The 15370-nt window shown below is 44.4% G+C and overlaps 2 protein-coding genes across 2 annotated transcripts; one reads left to right on the forward strand and one right to left on the reverse strand.

The window, feature by feature from the left end:
* Positions 1 to 354: 354 nt before the first annotated feature.
* anapc2 (anaphase promoting complex subunit 2) lies at positions 355 to 11054 on the reverse strand. The gene is made up of 14 exons (XM_021602363.3): positions 10750 to 11054; positions 10230 to 10488; positions 9796 to 10117; positions 9417 to 9549; positions 8946 to 9165; positions 8646 to 8765; positions 8357 to 8474; positions 4325 to 4503; positions 3952 to 4093; positions 3602 to 3677; positions 1763 to 1966; positions 1478 to 1610; positions 1132 to 1373; positions 355 to 999 (listed from the first exon to the last, which is right to left on the reverse strand). The coding sequence occupies exons 1-14, from the start codon at positions 10825 to 10827 to the stop codon at positions 787 to 789; spliced, it is 2439 nt and encodes an 812-aa protein (XP_021458038.1). The 5' UTR covers positions 10828 to 11054; the 3' UTR covers positions 355 to 786.
* Positions 11038 to 15346, forward strand: ssna1 (Sjogren syndrome nuclear autoantigen 1). The gene is made up of 3 exons (XM_021602365.3): positions 11038 to 11416; positions 12867 to 13066; positions 15077 to 15346. The coding sequence occupies exons 1-3, from the start codon at positions 11365 to 11367 to the stop codon at positions 15167 to 15169; spliced, it is 345 nt and encodes a 114-aa protein (XP_021458040.1). The 5' UTR covers positions 11038 to 11364; the 3' UTR covers positions 15170 to 15346.
* The last annotated feature ends 24 nt before the right edge of the window (positions 15347 to 15370 follow it).

The following is a 15370-nucleotide window of genomic DNA, read 5'->3' on the forward strand; positions in this document are numbered from 1 at the left end:
GCACTAACATAACTGATTCAACTACCCTTGAATCAGGTGTTCCTGCTGGGCTAGAACAAAAACATGCACACGTGTAGATCTCTATGACCAGGTCAAGAGATGATCAGTTAAATATGAACTGTTTTTGACAATAATCTGTAAGACACAATTTCAGCAGATGCAAGCCTTGTGTTCAACTCCGTGGGAGTTGAATAAACAAAAATACAAGCATGCAGTACACATTCCAAACTGAGACGCTGAATTTGATTTACACAAATCTGAGATTCCATAATGATCCACTAGAGGTCAGGAGTTCCTCACAAGGCTTCATTTCGGCAAGCGCTACAATAATCTTTAATGACAAATACAATCATATTACATATTCATGTATTTTTATTAACTCAGACAATTGTCATGTTATCAAAAGGGGAACTTCAAAATACACAAAGTCCAACCACGTGTCAATTCAATGTGCAACTTTGTTTTAAAAGCATCAGAACACAATGGTTGCTGAAACACATTGATAGTATGATTTTTGAGTCCTCCAAAACTCATAACAAAGTCAAGCAACCTGGATGGTCAATAATAAAGACAGAATGAGAGGTTCATGCTCCTTATAGCCATTAGTATTGTAAGACATAGTAATTCAGTACGATGCTTGGCATTTTCAGTTGCCTTTACAAACCTATTTCTGAAAAGGTTCATCTGTGAAACTGGAGTCTCCAACTGCAATGCGGCATCATGTACATTTCAGAAACTAATCAGATTTTCCACTTTTCAGTTGAACCTCCTCTTTTCTCCCCATCCTCAGTTGGTGGACTTAGGCAGTCTGTAGATGCCTGCGGACATGATGAGCTGATGGTCTCGCACTTTCCTTTGCAGGAAGGCCTGCAGCTCATTCACGTCCATCTCTGTGACAATTGGTCCCGTGGCAACAAACATCCTGAGCATGGAGTGGATGCGCTCTAGGGTCATGGTCTCCAGGTTGGTCAGCATGGCCTGGATGTAGGCCCAGAACAACTGCACCAACAACCACGTACACAGGGGAGAGAGAACACTGCTGTTAGGGCTAGCTTGATTTGTATTTGACAGGAGATTTGTATTTGAATTCCATGCCTCCAATGTGTGTGTGCGCGTGTGTGTGTAATGCACCTGTAGTTTCTCCTCCCTCTGCTCTGACTGGGTGGTGGTGTTGGAGTCTCCCTCCTCGTCACTGTCAATCAGCATCACCCCTCTCTCAGGTCTCTCCCGGGACGAGCCTGTTTCCAGGACAGAGTAGTGCCCCCCAGCCTCCTCCTTTAGGACCCCCTGCTGCTGCCACAGAGCCAACTTCCTCCTCACCATCTCCTGGGGCACGCCCAGGACCCCACTCAGCTCCTCCAGAGTCCACGAGCCTTCAGGACACATAGACAGAGAGAGCGATGGTTAAGCTAAATCTCAGTTACTTGTACAATGTTTGTATGCATTGATAAGTTGTACATAAGGTGATAGTAATAACTTTTGTCTTGGAAGTGCAGGATGATGGCAGCATGGATGGGGGACACAGTCAGGTTAGTCAGAGTCCTGTCCTCCAGCTCCACATCCAGGGTCACTAAGCCCAAATGAGGCTTCCAGCTCAGGGTCCTCATCGCCTGGGGAGCAAGAGCATTTGAATTATGGAATTGAATTTTTAAATTAAATTTCCCTATTCATTCTCTGTTGGCCTGGCAGCCAGTCTGTTTATAAAGACTTGACTAAAGAAGAAACAGACTGGCACCCAGGCTACGGCTCCATCATCAAGTACCTTGAGTTTCTCGTAGCGGTGTGTGTAGGCCTCCATGGCTTGGGAGGCCAGGGGCGGGAGCTCCATCTTCTCCTCCTTCAGTGTGGGCCAGAACTCAGAGGACAGGATCATGGCTGACAGGGCCAGAGGGGGCTGCTCCTCCTCAGCCAGCCTGGACTCCTCCTCACGGATGTTGGTGTTGATCCTTCGTGAGTCAGCCACGTCCTGGAGAGAGAGAGAGGGAAGAGAGGAGAAGAGAGTGAGGCTCTGTCCTAAAGTGCTTAAATGCCCTCCTTTCCTCATACTGTACTGTCCTGTGTCCTCAGCTTTTATCCTATGATAGATGGGACTGCATGTATTTTTAAAGATACTGCTTTGATCAGTGGTGATCAGAGTATGTGAGCGGAGCGCAGAGTGCCCAATTTGACTGGAGGTGGAGCAAGATTCCCCAAGGCTGGAGCGTCGGTCTTCTTGCCTGATCCAATTTCGCTCCAGTAGCGCTCACTTCACAAGCTCAGGTCATGCCCGGCCCAGCATGCATTTGTAGTCCACTTGTGTACTGCTATATTCCCTTGATTTAGCTACTGTCATCCAGTTTGCTAAATATTTTCATAAACAAACTGATAAAACAGGAGGACTAAGAGCAAAAGAGGGAGTGCAGTGATGTAGTCTCCACAACTAAATAATCATTGTGGAATTTGAAAAGACATATCCTGAAAGCATGATGGTGTACTTTACTACGTGCACATGCTAACAGAAAGGAATGAGGTTGGTAGCTAGCTAAGTGTGTCATTGTAGCAAAGTATTTATAAACAAAAGAAATCAGATCTCTTAAAAGTTTTGTTCAGTTTCATTCATTTATCTATACAATAGGCCAAAATTGATTTTGCATCCATTTTCATAGGGTTATTTTACCTAAAATCCTTTAGGCTTACCTGCAGAAAAATTTAAAACAACTATGCACCCTGCCCAGCCTGGCAAGAGTGGCCCAAAGGGTGTTTAGCATCCCCAGTGGCTCTGCGAGTGTGGAGAGGATATTCTCCACTGCTGGCCTTCTCTCCAGGCACCATCGCATGAGTCTGAAGTCACAGACTATGGCCAAACTCGTGTTTCTAAAAATGAATTCAAAGGCACTGTAGACTGAGCCTAATAAGGCATTTTTCGTTTAGTTTGTATTTAATTTTAAGTCACCGCCTATATGCGCAATTTATAGACTACAATGATTTAATACAACGAAATGTTGTTTAAACGCTGAGCACTTAATGTCCCTGACTCCCTACCAGCCTAGTGTGTTGCACTCGCAAATGCTTCACCATGTATTTCTTTGTAGGCTATAGCCTTGAAATAATTGAAATAATATAGCCTAAATAACACATTTTTGTTGCTTCCTAGACTCCCTGTCTGGCTCCTGACTTATTTAATATGTTTAATATGACATGTAGCCCATTTAAAGTTATGAGCGCTTCTTCCAGTCGCCTTTTCCTGTTGTTTATTCAAATACGTTTCATTCAAATCATATGGTTTGAATAGTTCAAAACCAAATGACCCCGTGACCCAGTAGTCACAAAAATAGATGAGTGTTGGTTAAATTGTGACTTTAATGAATGGAGCGGCAGTTTTTTCCCCCCGTGAGCGAGGAGCGATTTTTAGCCGAGCGGTTTGAAAGGACGTGGAGCACCGGGAGTGGTGCGCAAGCACGGCTCCATGAGCAATGAGCACGATTTCCGCCCTGCTCAACTCCGCTCACATACTCTGATGGTGATCAGTTGTGACACAGCTAGGGAGTCATGATGTCAAAGCTCACGCTGGTATGAATGGGGACTTAAGGAGACACAGAGTAGTGTATGTACAGTACTTTACCTTCAGCATCACCTCGCAGTAGTGCATATGGGACTCTCCGAATCTCAGTTTGAGTAACTCCACATTACGGATCTCCCTGGAGGCACATGAGAAAAGTGACTTATATAACAAATATGGAACGATTTCACTCACCCAAAATGACCAGACAGAGAATACATTATAATCAACAAGACACCAGTATATCTGCGTAATAATAGTGTCTCCAAAGTGTCTCAAGTGTGTAGATGGATGCTGAGTAGTAGGATTTCATGGTGTGCAGTAAAGGAGTGAAGTGAGTAATGTACAGTATGGCAATGGGATACATGCCTTTGGAGTGCAGGTACTAGCTACTGTACGTGAGTGTTGCGTACCTGGCTGTATTGTAGTTGAACTGGTGGAGCAGCCTGTCTGCCAGGACAGTTCTGTACTCGTCTATGAAAATCTCTTTACTGCCATATATGCTGACCAAAAGAGTGATGATGTCAGACGAACGTCGCTTAGACCCTGTCTTGTCTGAGAGAAGAAGGAAGATGATTTTGCATTTAGTGAAAGAGATGTGTTGGAGAGGTGTTCTTTCGGAGCAATTGTAGTTCAATGCAGCAGAAACAGGAAACGGACACAGTTTGTCTAGTGTGATGACAACCAGATAGTGACAATCATATACAATACATCTCCACTGGAGAATTGGAGTTCACAGAGTAAGAGAATGCAGTGTGTGTAAGGTGGGTACACAGAGGGTTCGACCTGTCACAGCATCCTTAGGGTCTGGGGTCCATTCCTCTGGGTCGCTGCCCTCGTCCTCACTATCCTGGGTCTCCAGGGTCACGGGGTCGGCACGGGACAACTCATTGGCCAGGTCACTGCAGCCCTCCGCATCTCCAGTAAGGCTGGCCACTATCTGACGCACTGTATCCTCCCGCGTCCTAGCAGCGGCACACAAACGTTACGTCAACATCACAGCAACTCAACAGCAATATGCTATGGGAATCAAATCAGTCAAGTATCAAATTAAATATCTGTCACATAATTCGCACACAACGTGTAGACTAACTGTGAAATGCTAACTTATGGGTCCTTTCCAACAATAAAAAATAGAATATAGAATGTAGAGAAATAAAATAATAACACAAGGAATAAATACACAATAAGTAATGATAACTTGGCTATATACACAGGGTACCAGTACCGAGTCGATGTGCAGTGGTACGAGGTAATTGAGGTAGACACACCAAATATACAAACATTTGTGGACACCCCTTCAAATTAGTGGATTTGACTATTGGTACTTTTTACCAATAGTCATCGAACACCTTTGGGATTAATTGGAATGTCGACTAAGAGCCAGGTCTAATCTCCCAACATCAGTGCCCGACCTCACTAATGGTCATGGTAGAATGGAAGCAAGTCCCCACGGAAATGTTCCAACATCTAGTGGAAAGAAGACTTTATTTAAGTAGGCAAGTCAGTTAAAAACAAATTCTTATTTTATAAAGACGGCCTACACCAGCCAAACCCTCCCCTAACCCAGACAGCGCTGGGACAATTGTGTGCCACCCTATGGGATTCCCGATCACGGCCGGTTGTGATACAGCCCAGGATCGAACCAGGGTCTGTAGTGACGCTTCTAGCACTGAGATGCAGTGGCTTAGACAGGTGCCCCACTCGGGAGCCCCATTTCAGCCACACCCGTTGCTGACAGGTGTATAAAATTGAGCACACAGCCATGCAATCTCCATAGCAAACATTGGCAGTAGAATGGCCTTACAGAAGAGCTCAGTGACTTTCAATGTGGAACCATCATAGGATGCCACTTTTCCAACAAGTCAGTTCGTAAAATGTCTGCTCTGGTCAACTGTGCTGTTATTGCCACGCCCTGACCATAGAGAGCTGTTTATTCTCTATGTTGGTTAGGTCGGGGTGTGATTAAGGGTGGGTTATCAAGGGGAATTGTATATCTATGTTGGCCTGGTATGGTTCCCATTCAGAGGCAGCTGTTTAGCGTTGTCTCTGATTGGGGATCATACTGTATTTAGGTAGCCATTTCCCCATTGTGCTTTGTGGGATCTTGTCTATGCATGTGAGCATTATTATAGCTTCACGTTTCGGTTGTTCGCTTTGTTCTTTAAAGTTTTCTATTCCAAAATAAAGGATGGAAACACACCACACTGCATCTTGGTCTACTGCTTATGACAAATGTGACAGTTATTGTGAAGTGGAAAATGTCTAGGAGCAACAACGGCTCAGCCTCAAATTGGTAAGCCACACAAGCTCACAGAACTGGACCACTGAGTGCTGAAGCGCGTAGCGTGTAAAAATCGTCAGTTGGAACACTCACTACCGAGTTCCAAACTGCCTCTGGAAGCAACGTCAGCACAATAACTGTTTGTCCAGAGCTTCATGAAATGGGCTTCCATGGCCGAGCAGCCACACACAAGCCCAAGATCACCATGTGCAATGCTAAGCGTCGGCTGGAGTGGTGTAAAGCTCACTGCCATTGGACTCTGGAAACGCATTCTCTGGAGTGACGAATCACGCTTCACCATCTGGCAGTCCCGGCGGACAAATCTGGGTTTGGCGGATGCCAGGAGAACGCTACCTGCCCAAATGCATAGTGCCAACTGTAAAGTTTGGTGGAGGGGGAATAATGGTCTGGGGCTGTTTTTCATGGTTCAGGCTAGACCCCTTAGATCCAGTGAAGGGAAATCTTAACATTACAGCAGGCAATGCCATTCTCAACAATTCAGTGCTTCCAACTTTGTGGGAACAGTTTATGGAAGGCCCTTTCCTGTTTCAGCATGACAATGCCCCCATGCACAAAGCAAGGTCCATACAGAAATGGCTTGTCAAGATCGGTGTGGAAGAACTTGACTGGCCTGCAGAGCCCTGACCTCAACCCCATCGAACACCTTTGGGATTAATTGGAATGTCGACTAAGAGCCAGGTCTAATCTCCCAACATCAGTGCCCGACCTCACTAATGGTCATGGTAGAATGGAAGCAAGCCCCCACGGAAATGTTCCAACATCTAGTGGAAAGAAGAGTGGAGGATGTTGTAGCAGCAAAGAGGGGACCAACTCCATATTAATGCCCATGATTTTGGAATGAGATGTTCAACAAGCAGGTGTCCACATTATTTTGGTCATGTAGTGTATGTACATATTGGTAGGGATAAAGTGACATGGCAACAGAATAGATCATAAACAATAGCAGCAGTGCATGTGACGAGTCACAAGAGTTAGTGCAAAAAGGGTCAATGCAGATAGTCAAATAGTTACCCAATAGCTACCCGGGCTAACTATTTAGCAGTCTTATTGCTTGAGGGTTGAAGTTGTTCGGGGTCCTGTTTGTTCCAGTAGAGAGCAATATTCTCTAACATTTGCCTCACAATGCAACATGTAAAGTGTTGATCCAATATTTAATGAGCTGAAATAAAAGATCCCCGAAATTTTCCATACGCACAAAAAGCTAATTTCTCTCAAATGTTGAGCACAAATTTGTTTACATCCCTGTTATTGAGCATTTCTCCTTTGCCAAGATAATCCATCCACCTGACAGGTGTAACATATCAAGAAGCTGATTAAACAGCATGATCATTACACAGATGCATCTTATGCTGGGGACAATAAAAGGCCACTCTAAAATGTGCAGTTTTGTCATAACACAAAATAACACAGATGTCTCAAGTTTTGAGGGAGCGTGCAATTGGCATGCTGACTGCAGGTATGTCCACCAGAGCTGTTGCCAGAGAACTGAATGTTAATTTCTCTGCCATAAGCTGCCTCCAATGTCTTTTAGAGAATTTGGCAGTATGTCCAACCGGCCTCACAACAGCAGATCACGTGTAACCACACCAGCCCAGGACCTCCACATCCGTCTTCTTCACCTGAAGGATCATCTGAGACCTGCCACCGGACAACTGAGGAATCTGTGGGTTTGTACAAGTTAAATATTTCTGCATAAACTATCAGAAACCGTCTCAGGAAAGCTCATCAGCATGGTCATCGTCCTCACCAGGGTCTTGACCTGACTGCAGTTCTGCGTCGCAACTGACTTTAGCGAGAAAATGCTCACCTTTGATGGCCATGCTGGAGAAGTGTGCTCTTCATGGATGAATCCCGGTCTCAACTGTACCGGGCAGATGGCAAACGTGCGTGTATAGCGCCGTGTGGACAACGGTTTACTGATGTCAACGTTATGAACACAGTGCCCCATGGTTGGTGGTGGGGTTATGGTATGGGCAGGCACGGATGGCAATTTCAGCATGATAATGCACACCCCCATATCACAAGGATCTGTACACAATTGCTGGAAGCTGTAAATGTCCCAGTTCTTCCATGGCCTGCATACTCACCAGACATGTCACCCATTGAGCATGTTTGGGATGCTCTGGATCAACGTGTATGACATCGTGTTCCAGTTCCAGTCAATATCCAGCAACTTCACACAGCCATTGAAGCTGAGTGGGACAACATTCCACAGGCCACAATCAACAGCCTGATCAACTCTATGCAAAGATGTGTCGCGCTGCATGAAACACATGGTGGTCACACCAGATACTGACTTGTTTTCTGATCCACGCCCCTGACTTTTTTTTAAAGGTATATGTGACCAAGAGATGCATATCTGTATTCCCAGTCATGTAAAATCCATAGATTAGGGCCTGGTAATTTTTTTTTCAATTGACTGATTTCCTTATATGAACTTTGAAATTATTGCATGCTGCGTTTATATTTTTGTTCAGTGTAAATACAGATTACAATAATACACGTGAACCCACCTGAGGTACTTGCGGATTGGTTGGCACGCAACCTGCAGGATGACCATGGATGGGTCCAGCTCCCGTAGGGCCTTTATAGCTGAGATGTACACAGTGATGATGTCAGAGGTATGGACTCCTAGAGGGGAAGAGGAATGTTGTTGGGATGGGATTCATATACACAAGTCTAGTTTCTTCTGTAACATTGTGTTTGCAAACAACACTTAGTCTTCAATGGTTTAAATGTGTAACAGACAAAATAAACAGTAAACACCAGTCATTGTTTGTAATCCGCCATCGGTTCACTGACCTGGGTGAAGCAGACGGGTGTCAAAGGCTGTCTTAAGGGACGTGAGGAGCTGCTGCCTCTGATTGGTTCTCTCCAGGCAGAACTTGAGGTCATCGATGGCAGGCTTTGACTCAGGGAAATCTGACAGGGACAGAACAAACAACAGCATGTGAGGGAGAATAAATAACCACAACTCTCCTCCCTCTCTGTATCTCCTTCCCAACAAATCTCTTCCCTATGCCATCAAGTGCCCAACACTAACTGCTTTCTCTTATTATTCACCACCTCCCTATCTTCTCTCTTTGTTCCCTAACCCCTCACCTCTGATGATGCTGAAGAGCTCCTCGATCCTCATGTTGACGTAGATCCTGCAGAAGAACTGGTGCATGTGACACCTCCAGCGCTGCAGCACGGCGTTGGCTGGCTGGCCCACCACCCCAGCCCCGCTGCCTGTGCCGTTGGGCACCGTGCCCAGTCCACTGACTCCACCCACATCACTGGCAAACACCCTGCTCAACCAGCCCAACACCAGCTCTAGCCACTGGAGAAAGAGAGAATGAAAGAGGAATTTGAGAGAATGTTTTTAAGTAAGATAATAAGTAAAACAGATAAATGATCACATTTCTGAGATTTGGACTTGGTGTAGTAAATTGTTTGAAAAACAAATCTTATTTGGTCAGCAACCTATTCTGTTGAGTAAGGCAAGCTGGAAAAGTCTAACTTGTTGATAGGTAATTTCACTTTATTCTGTGAGGTGGTTCTCCCATAGACAGGCTCTTTGGTCTACTGTACCTCCTGAAAGTCGAAGAGGAAAGAGCTCTCGTACTCCCCCCTGCAGTGCTGCTCCATCCGCTGCTCTATCAGTTTGTGTAAGATGGACGTCACTGCCTCTGAGCTGACCCGCTCCAATAGCTGCAACCTGGACCTGGGGGGCGGGACAATCACACTTTAGCAGATTTGTAGGAAGAGACAACCGCACAAGATACATTTTAAACATAGCAGGCACACAAAGGTAGAGATGTAGACAATGGTTAAGGAAGTGAACCTTGATCTAAGACATTTGTGATGTTGTTTGTTGTAGTCATATTTGAATGTAAGACGTTAAGCAGTACAACAATTAGGGTCTATAAAACAGAGCAGACAGTGACACAGCACCCCTCCATTCACTCACAGTACTTGGCTGAGCTCTTGCAGCTGCTCCAGGGCTTGCTGACACCAGCATCGCTGAGTGGGGACAGTGCAGCCCTGACAGACCCCCCCCTCAGGCCCCCCGCCCCCCTCCTCAGCCTCCCCTGCCTCCCCCTCCTGGGTCATGTGCACAGAGAAAGTCCTACTGTAGAACTCCAGTATTCTCTCCTGGAGCACAGCTGAGGGGGAGAACAGCAGAATGGCCCTGATGACAGAGAAGGCCCTCTCACGGAGACCCCTGGCCCCAGGGCCACACAGACCACCCCGGCCCTCGTCCTGCCAGGTACCCAGCCTCTCCAACCCTCCTGGGGAAAAGGACATAGAGCACATTTTTATGCATATGGCAAGATTCTGTTCAGTCAAAATTCTAGCATTATTAAGGGTGCATTTAACTGTAACTTCAATGTTTGATCCCACCTAGGAAAGGTTGCAGTCTGTCCAAAAGGGTACGGAAGGCCATGAGTAGGATCCTGGCCCTGTCCTTCTCCTCCAGTTCATTCTCTGGTTGCTTCATTCCAGCCCAGAACTCAGGGGCAATAGCAGTAGTAAGACGCACCTGCAGGGTCTCCATTAGCCATCCCTCCAGAAACTGTCCCAGGCTGTTAGAGCACAGCAGGCTAAGCCCCTCAGAGAGAGACTCATCAGACATGGTGATGTCATTGGACACTGGAGACACCTACAGACAGAGGAAATTGTTTATGTTCTTATAAACAGATACGGTCTATGGTGTGTATGTACATTGATAGATCAACATTGGTCTTAGCTAGTTAGCTAATGCCTGGCATGTGAATCTGTTAACGTTAGCTATCTAACGTTACATGTCCAGCAGCCAACCACAGTAGTACAATTGATCTTATTTAATTCTCACATAAAAGGCAAGCAGGCTATATCAACAACACAAGGTGCTACCGTAGGCAAGTTAGGTCCATCTACTCACCAGAGCTGCAGTTACGGTGTCCCAAGCAGAAGGTAGCCCCTGTGGTACTGAGAAAAACATCTCAGTAGAGTCCATCATCCCGGGTGGACCTAATTACTCAGCGAGAACCACTCGATTGTGTACTGACAAAGTTATCGTCTGTGTTATATCACTCACCCATATTAATAATATGTACGTATCATAGTTTATAAGAAATACTAATATGAATCTAAAATGTAATTATAGATGCCATTTGATTGAAGTTATCGCGCTCTTGCCAAACCTGTGGCGCATAATAGTGACGTACGTGTGGTTGCGGAAGTCATAAAAGTGTGGCGGAAGTGTACGTGACAGTTTGTTAGCTAGTTGTCGTGGAAACAAGCTAAATGGAGGGATTTTGAAGCTAGTTAAGGACAGTGTCGGTGTCGAGAAGGAGTCCATATCGACTGCCTACATCTTTGCACAAATGAGCCAGTTTACAAACTAGTTAAACCTAGCGAGAGTTATCTGTAGCAATACCTTGGCTTCAAACTGCAAAGTTATCATTGAGTCGCTAACTAACGTAGATAGTACTCTGGCTGTGTGCGCGGGGAAGGGCCCTGAAGAGCTGGAAAAGTAAGTATAATCGACAACATCATGACCCAACAAGGAGCAGCGCTACAAACCTACAACAATGAGCTTGTCAAGTGTAAGTGGCATTTCGTATATTTGTCTTTAAATACTACGTTGCTTTAGTTAACTGTTTCTACCTAGCTATGTCAATATGTTAGCTAGCTAGCTTCTTGTTTTCACTTGTTTGGGTCCGTTGTGGAAATATCTGTATTTTTATGCTGTATTTAGGCCCTTCAGGGACAAAGATTTCCCGAATGTATCATATTCCAGCTCCTCATTTTGGACAGCTACAGCTAATTAGGCACTTGTGACTGAATCTGGGTAGTTAACCTTGAAAGAGTATGCTGCTTCTATCCCATGCTTTGATGCAGCCTGTTTCTAGGCTCTTTCTCTTTGATGCGATTTCCTTTTCTCCCAATAGAAAGTCATTATTTCCCTAGGTGCATGTGCAGACAGTTCTTTTTTTCCTATATCACTACACAAGAGTATGTGTGATTCAGTCAACTGAGTTGTTGAAAGGTTAGGGAGGGGGATTAAATGCGGCAGAATTATGTTATTCCTTATTCCCGTATTTTACAGACAAGAGACGCTAGACTTGGACCCAGTCTGTGCGGAAGTTTACCTGTTTGACTTGTCAAGGAAATATGTTTAGTTTGAAATACTTTTGTATTAATTTATTTTTAATTGACCTTGCTTTAGCACAGCCATCAAACCCCTGACACGTAGTTTAAATCAAGACATGGCATTCTGCTTGTGTAGAATTTAAATGCATCCAACTCTGAGTAACTGTTTCAATCAGTCCATGTATAGATAGATGCCCATAATCTCACTGACATGACTGGTAATGTCAGAGGAATTTGATCTAGACTTTAACCCAGGTGTTCTGCTTCATAGGACTATTTTCATTGAAATTGTCTAAGATCAATTGAACCCTTGATTCTCAACCCACTCATTATAGTTTTGATAGATTTGTCAGCAGTTTTGAATCATAATGGCTGGCTTTGAAAATAGGCTAGTATTATGGAGCTGATTCGATGGAGTGTTGATGCAACTAATGCCTATCTTTATACTGTGAAAGATCTAATTCCATAGCTACAGACTAAGATGTGACCTCTGGCAGTGGGATTTCATTAATGTATGATTGATACCGTCTCACACTTTCATCCATCACAGGCTGGAATGGGCTGATTCAACAGGAAAGGGATGCTGAGTGAGGGTGACCTCAATTTAGACCTCCCCCTCTTATCCCTCTTACATTGTGCACAGGAAGTCTGACATGTATTTAGAAGGATAGATTATAGGCCTCTAGGTTGTTTTCTTTAAAATACCCAGATGTCTTACTATTCAGACTGTTGGGACTAGGAATGTAGGCCCAGGCTATATTTGATGCTAAGCATTCAAGTAATTAATTTAGGCTACGGCTACACTGTAAAACCAGTCATGTACAAATGAATTGAACTGAATACCATGGTCGTATGTACATTTACATTCCATCTCCTAAACAGCCAGTGTTTCCTTTTCCCCAGGTATCGAGGAGCTGTGCTCTAAGAGGGATGAGTTGAACCGTCAGATACAGCTGGAGGAGGAGGAGAAAGGTCGTCTACAACACGACATTCGTGTCCTCACTGAGAAGCTAAGCCGCGTCAATGAGAGCTTGGCCAGACGACTCACCGCCCGCGCTGACTTTGACCGCACCATCGCTGAGACTGAGGCTGCCTATATGAAGGTCAGGCCAGTGTTCAGGGGCTTTATTTTTCGTTTGTTTTTTCAACGCTAGTTTAGTCTCACAAAACCCTGAATGGATATATCCGCTGTACAGGATCGCTCATGTTAATTTGACTGCAAAAAGACCCTACAAACGTACAGGGCAAGACATTTTCTGACCCACAAAAGAACCCTGGAATTACAGTGCCTTGCGAAAGTATTCGGCCCCCCTGAACTTTGCGACCTTTTGCCACGTTTCAGGCTTCAAACATAAAGATATAAAACTGTATTCAAACTTTTTTAACAAATCAAAAACTGAAAAATTGGGCGTGCAAAATTATTCAGCCCCTTTACTTTCAGTGCAGCAAACTCTCTCCAGAAGTTCAGTGAGGATCTCTGAATGATCCAATGTTGACCTAAATGACTGATGATAAATACAATCCACCTGTGTGTAATCAAGTCTCCGTATAAATGCACCTGCACTGTGATAGTCTCAGAGGTCCGTTAAAAGCGCAGAGAGCATCATGAAGAACAAGGAACACACCAGGCAGGTCCGAGATACTGTTGTGAAGAAGTTTAAAGCCGGATTTGGATACAAAAAGATTTCCCAAGCTTTAAACATCCCAAGGAGCACTGTGCAAGCGATAATATTGAAATGGAAGGAGTATCAGACCACGGCAAATCTACCAAGACCTGGCCGTCCCTCTAAACTTTCAGCTCATACAAGGAGAAGACTGATCAGAGATGCAGCCAAGAGGCCCATGATCACTCTGGATGAACTGCAGAGATCTACAGCTGAGGTGGGAGACTCTGTCCATAGGACAACAATCAGTCGTATATTGCACAAATCTGGCCTTTATGGAAGAGTGGCAAGAAGAAAGCCATTTCTTAAAGATATCCATAAAAAGTGTTGTTTAAAGTTTGCCACAAGCCACCTGGGAGACACACCAAACATGTGGAAGAAGGTGCTCTGGTCAGATGAAACCAAAATTGAACTTTTTGGCAACAATGCAAAACGTTATGTTTGGCGTAAAAGCAACACAGCTCATCAACCTGAACACATCATTCCCACTGTCAAACATGGTGGTGGTGGCAGCATCATGGTTTGGGCCTGCTTTTCTTCAGCAGGGACAGGGAAGATGGTTAAAATTGATGGGAAGATGGATGGAGCCAAATACAGGACCATTCTGGAAAAAAACCTGATGGAGTCTGCAAAAGACCTGATGGAGTCTGCAAAAGACCTGAGACTGGGACAGAGATTTGTCTTCCAACAAGACAATGATCCAAAACATAAAACAAAATCTACAATGGAATGGTTCAAAAATAAACATATCCAGGTGTTAGAATGGCCAAGTCAAAGTCCAGACCTGAATACAATCGAGAATGTGGAAAGAACTGAAAACTGCTGTTCAAATGCTCTCCATCCAACCTCACTGAGCTCGAGCTGTTTTGCAAGGAGGAATAGGAAAACATTTCAGTCTCTCGATGTGCAAAACTGATAGACTTACCCCAAGCGACTTACAGCTGTAATCGCAGCAAAAGGTGGCGCTACAAAGTATTAACTTAAGGGGGCTGAATAATTTTGCACGCCCAATTTTTCAGTTTTTGATTTGTTAAAAAAGTTTGAAATATTCAATAAATGTCGTTCCACTTTGATTGTGTCCCACTTGTTGATTCTTCACAAAAAAGTTTTATATCTTTGTTTGAAGCCTGAAATGTGGCAAAAGGTCGCAAAGTTCAAGGGGGCCGAATACTTTCGCAAGGCACTGTACTTGTTTTAATTCAAGACAACATACATCCCACGTGTTTTCTTAATATTCAACTCCCTTGGTGTTACTAAGAGCTTAATGGCAGAGCAAACAAACGCCCGTAAGTGTCGTTAATTAAAAACGGAGTGCTCAAAGTCAGACTTTCCAGTCAAATTGTTACATAGCACATTGTCATGCTGCATTTCATTCCCACTTACCTCAGACTATATGGTATTTCATAGACTGAGGCAAGTGTCTTATGTTAATTCATGCCTTATTCTCAGATTCTGGAGAGCTCTCAGACACTGCTGAGTGTACTAAAAAAGGAAGCGGGAAATCTCGGCAAAGCCACTGAACCCAGAGGGAAAGACCACTGACGTCCAGACTACCTTCCCTCTCACCCAGATACCAGCACTTCCCCTCACCATCTCATCTAGAACTGTTTGTAATATATTTATGTAAAAATGTTTTGAATATCTAATTCTGCCCTTTACTGGTGTACTTATTTTATATCAATTGTATTATTTTAATAAAGTTTGAAGATTCCCTTCACATTTGCCATGTATGGAACCAACTCA

The sequence above is a fragment of the Oncorhynchus mykiss genome, chromosome 5, assembly GCF_057628025.1.
Source record: "Oncorhynchus mykiss isolate SJ-2025 chromosome 5, ASM5762802v1, whole genome shotgun sequence".
In the NCBI taxonomy this organism is placed as follows: domain Eukaryota; kingdom Metazoa; phylum Chordata; class Actinopteri; order Salmoniformes; family Salmonidae; genus Oncorhynchus; species Oncorhynchus mykiss.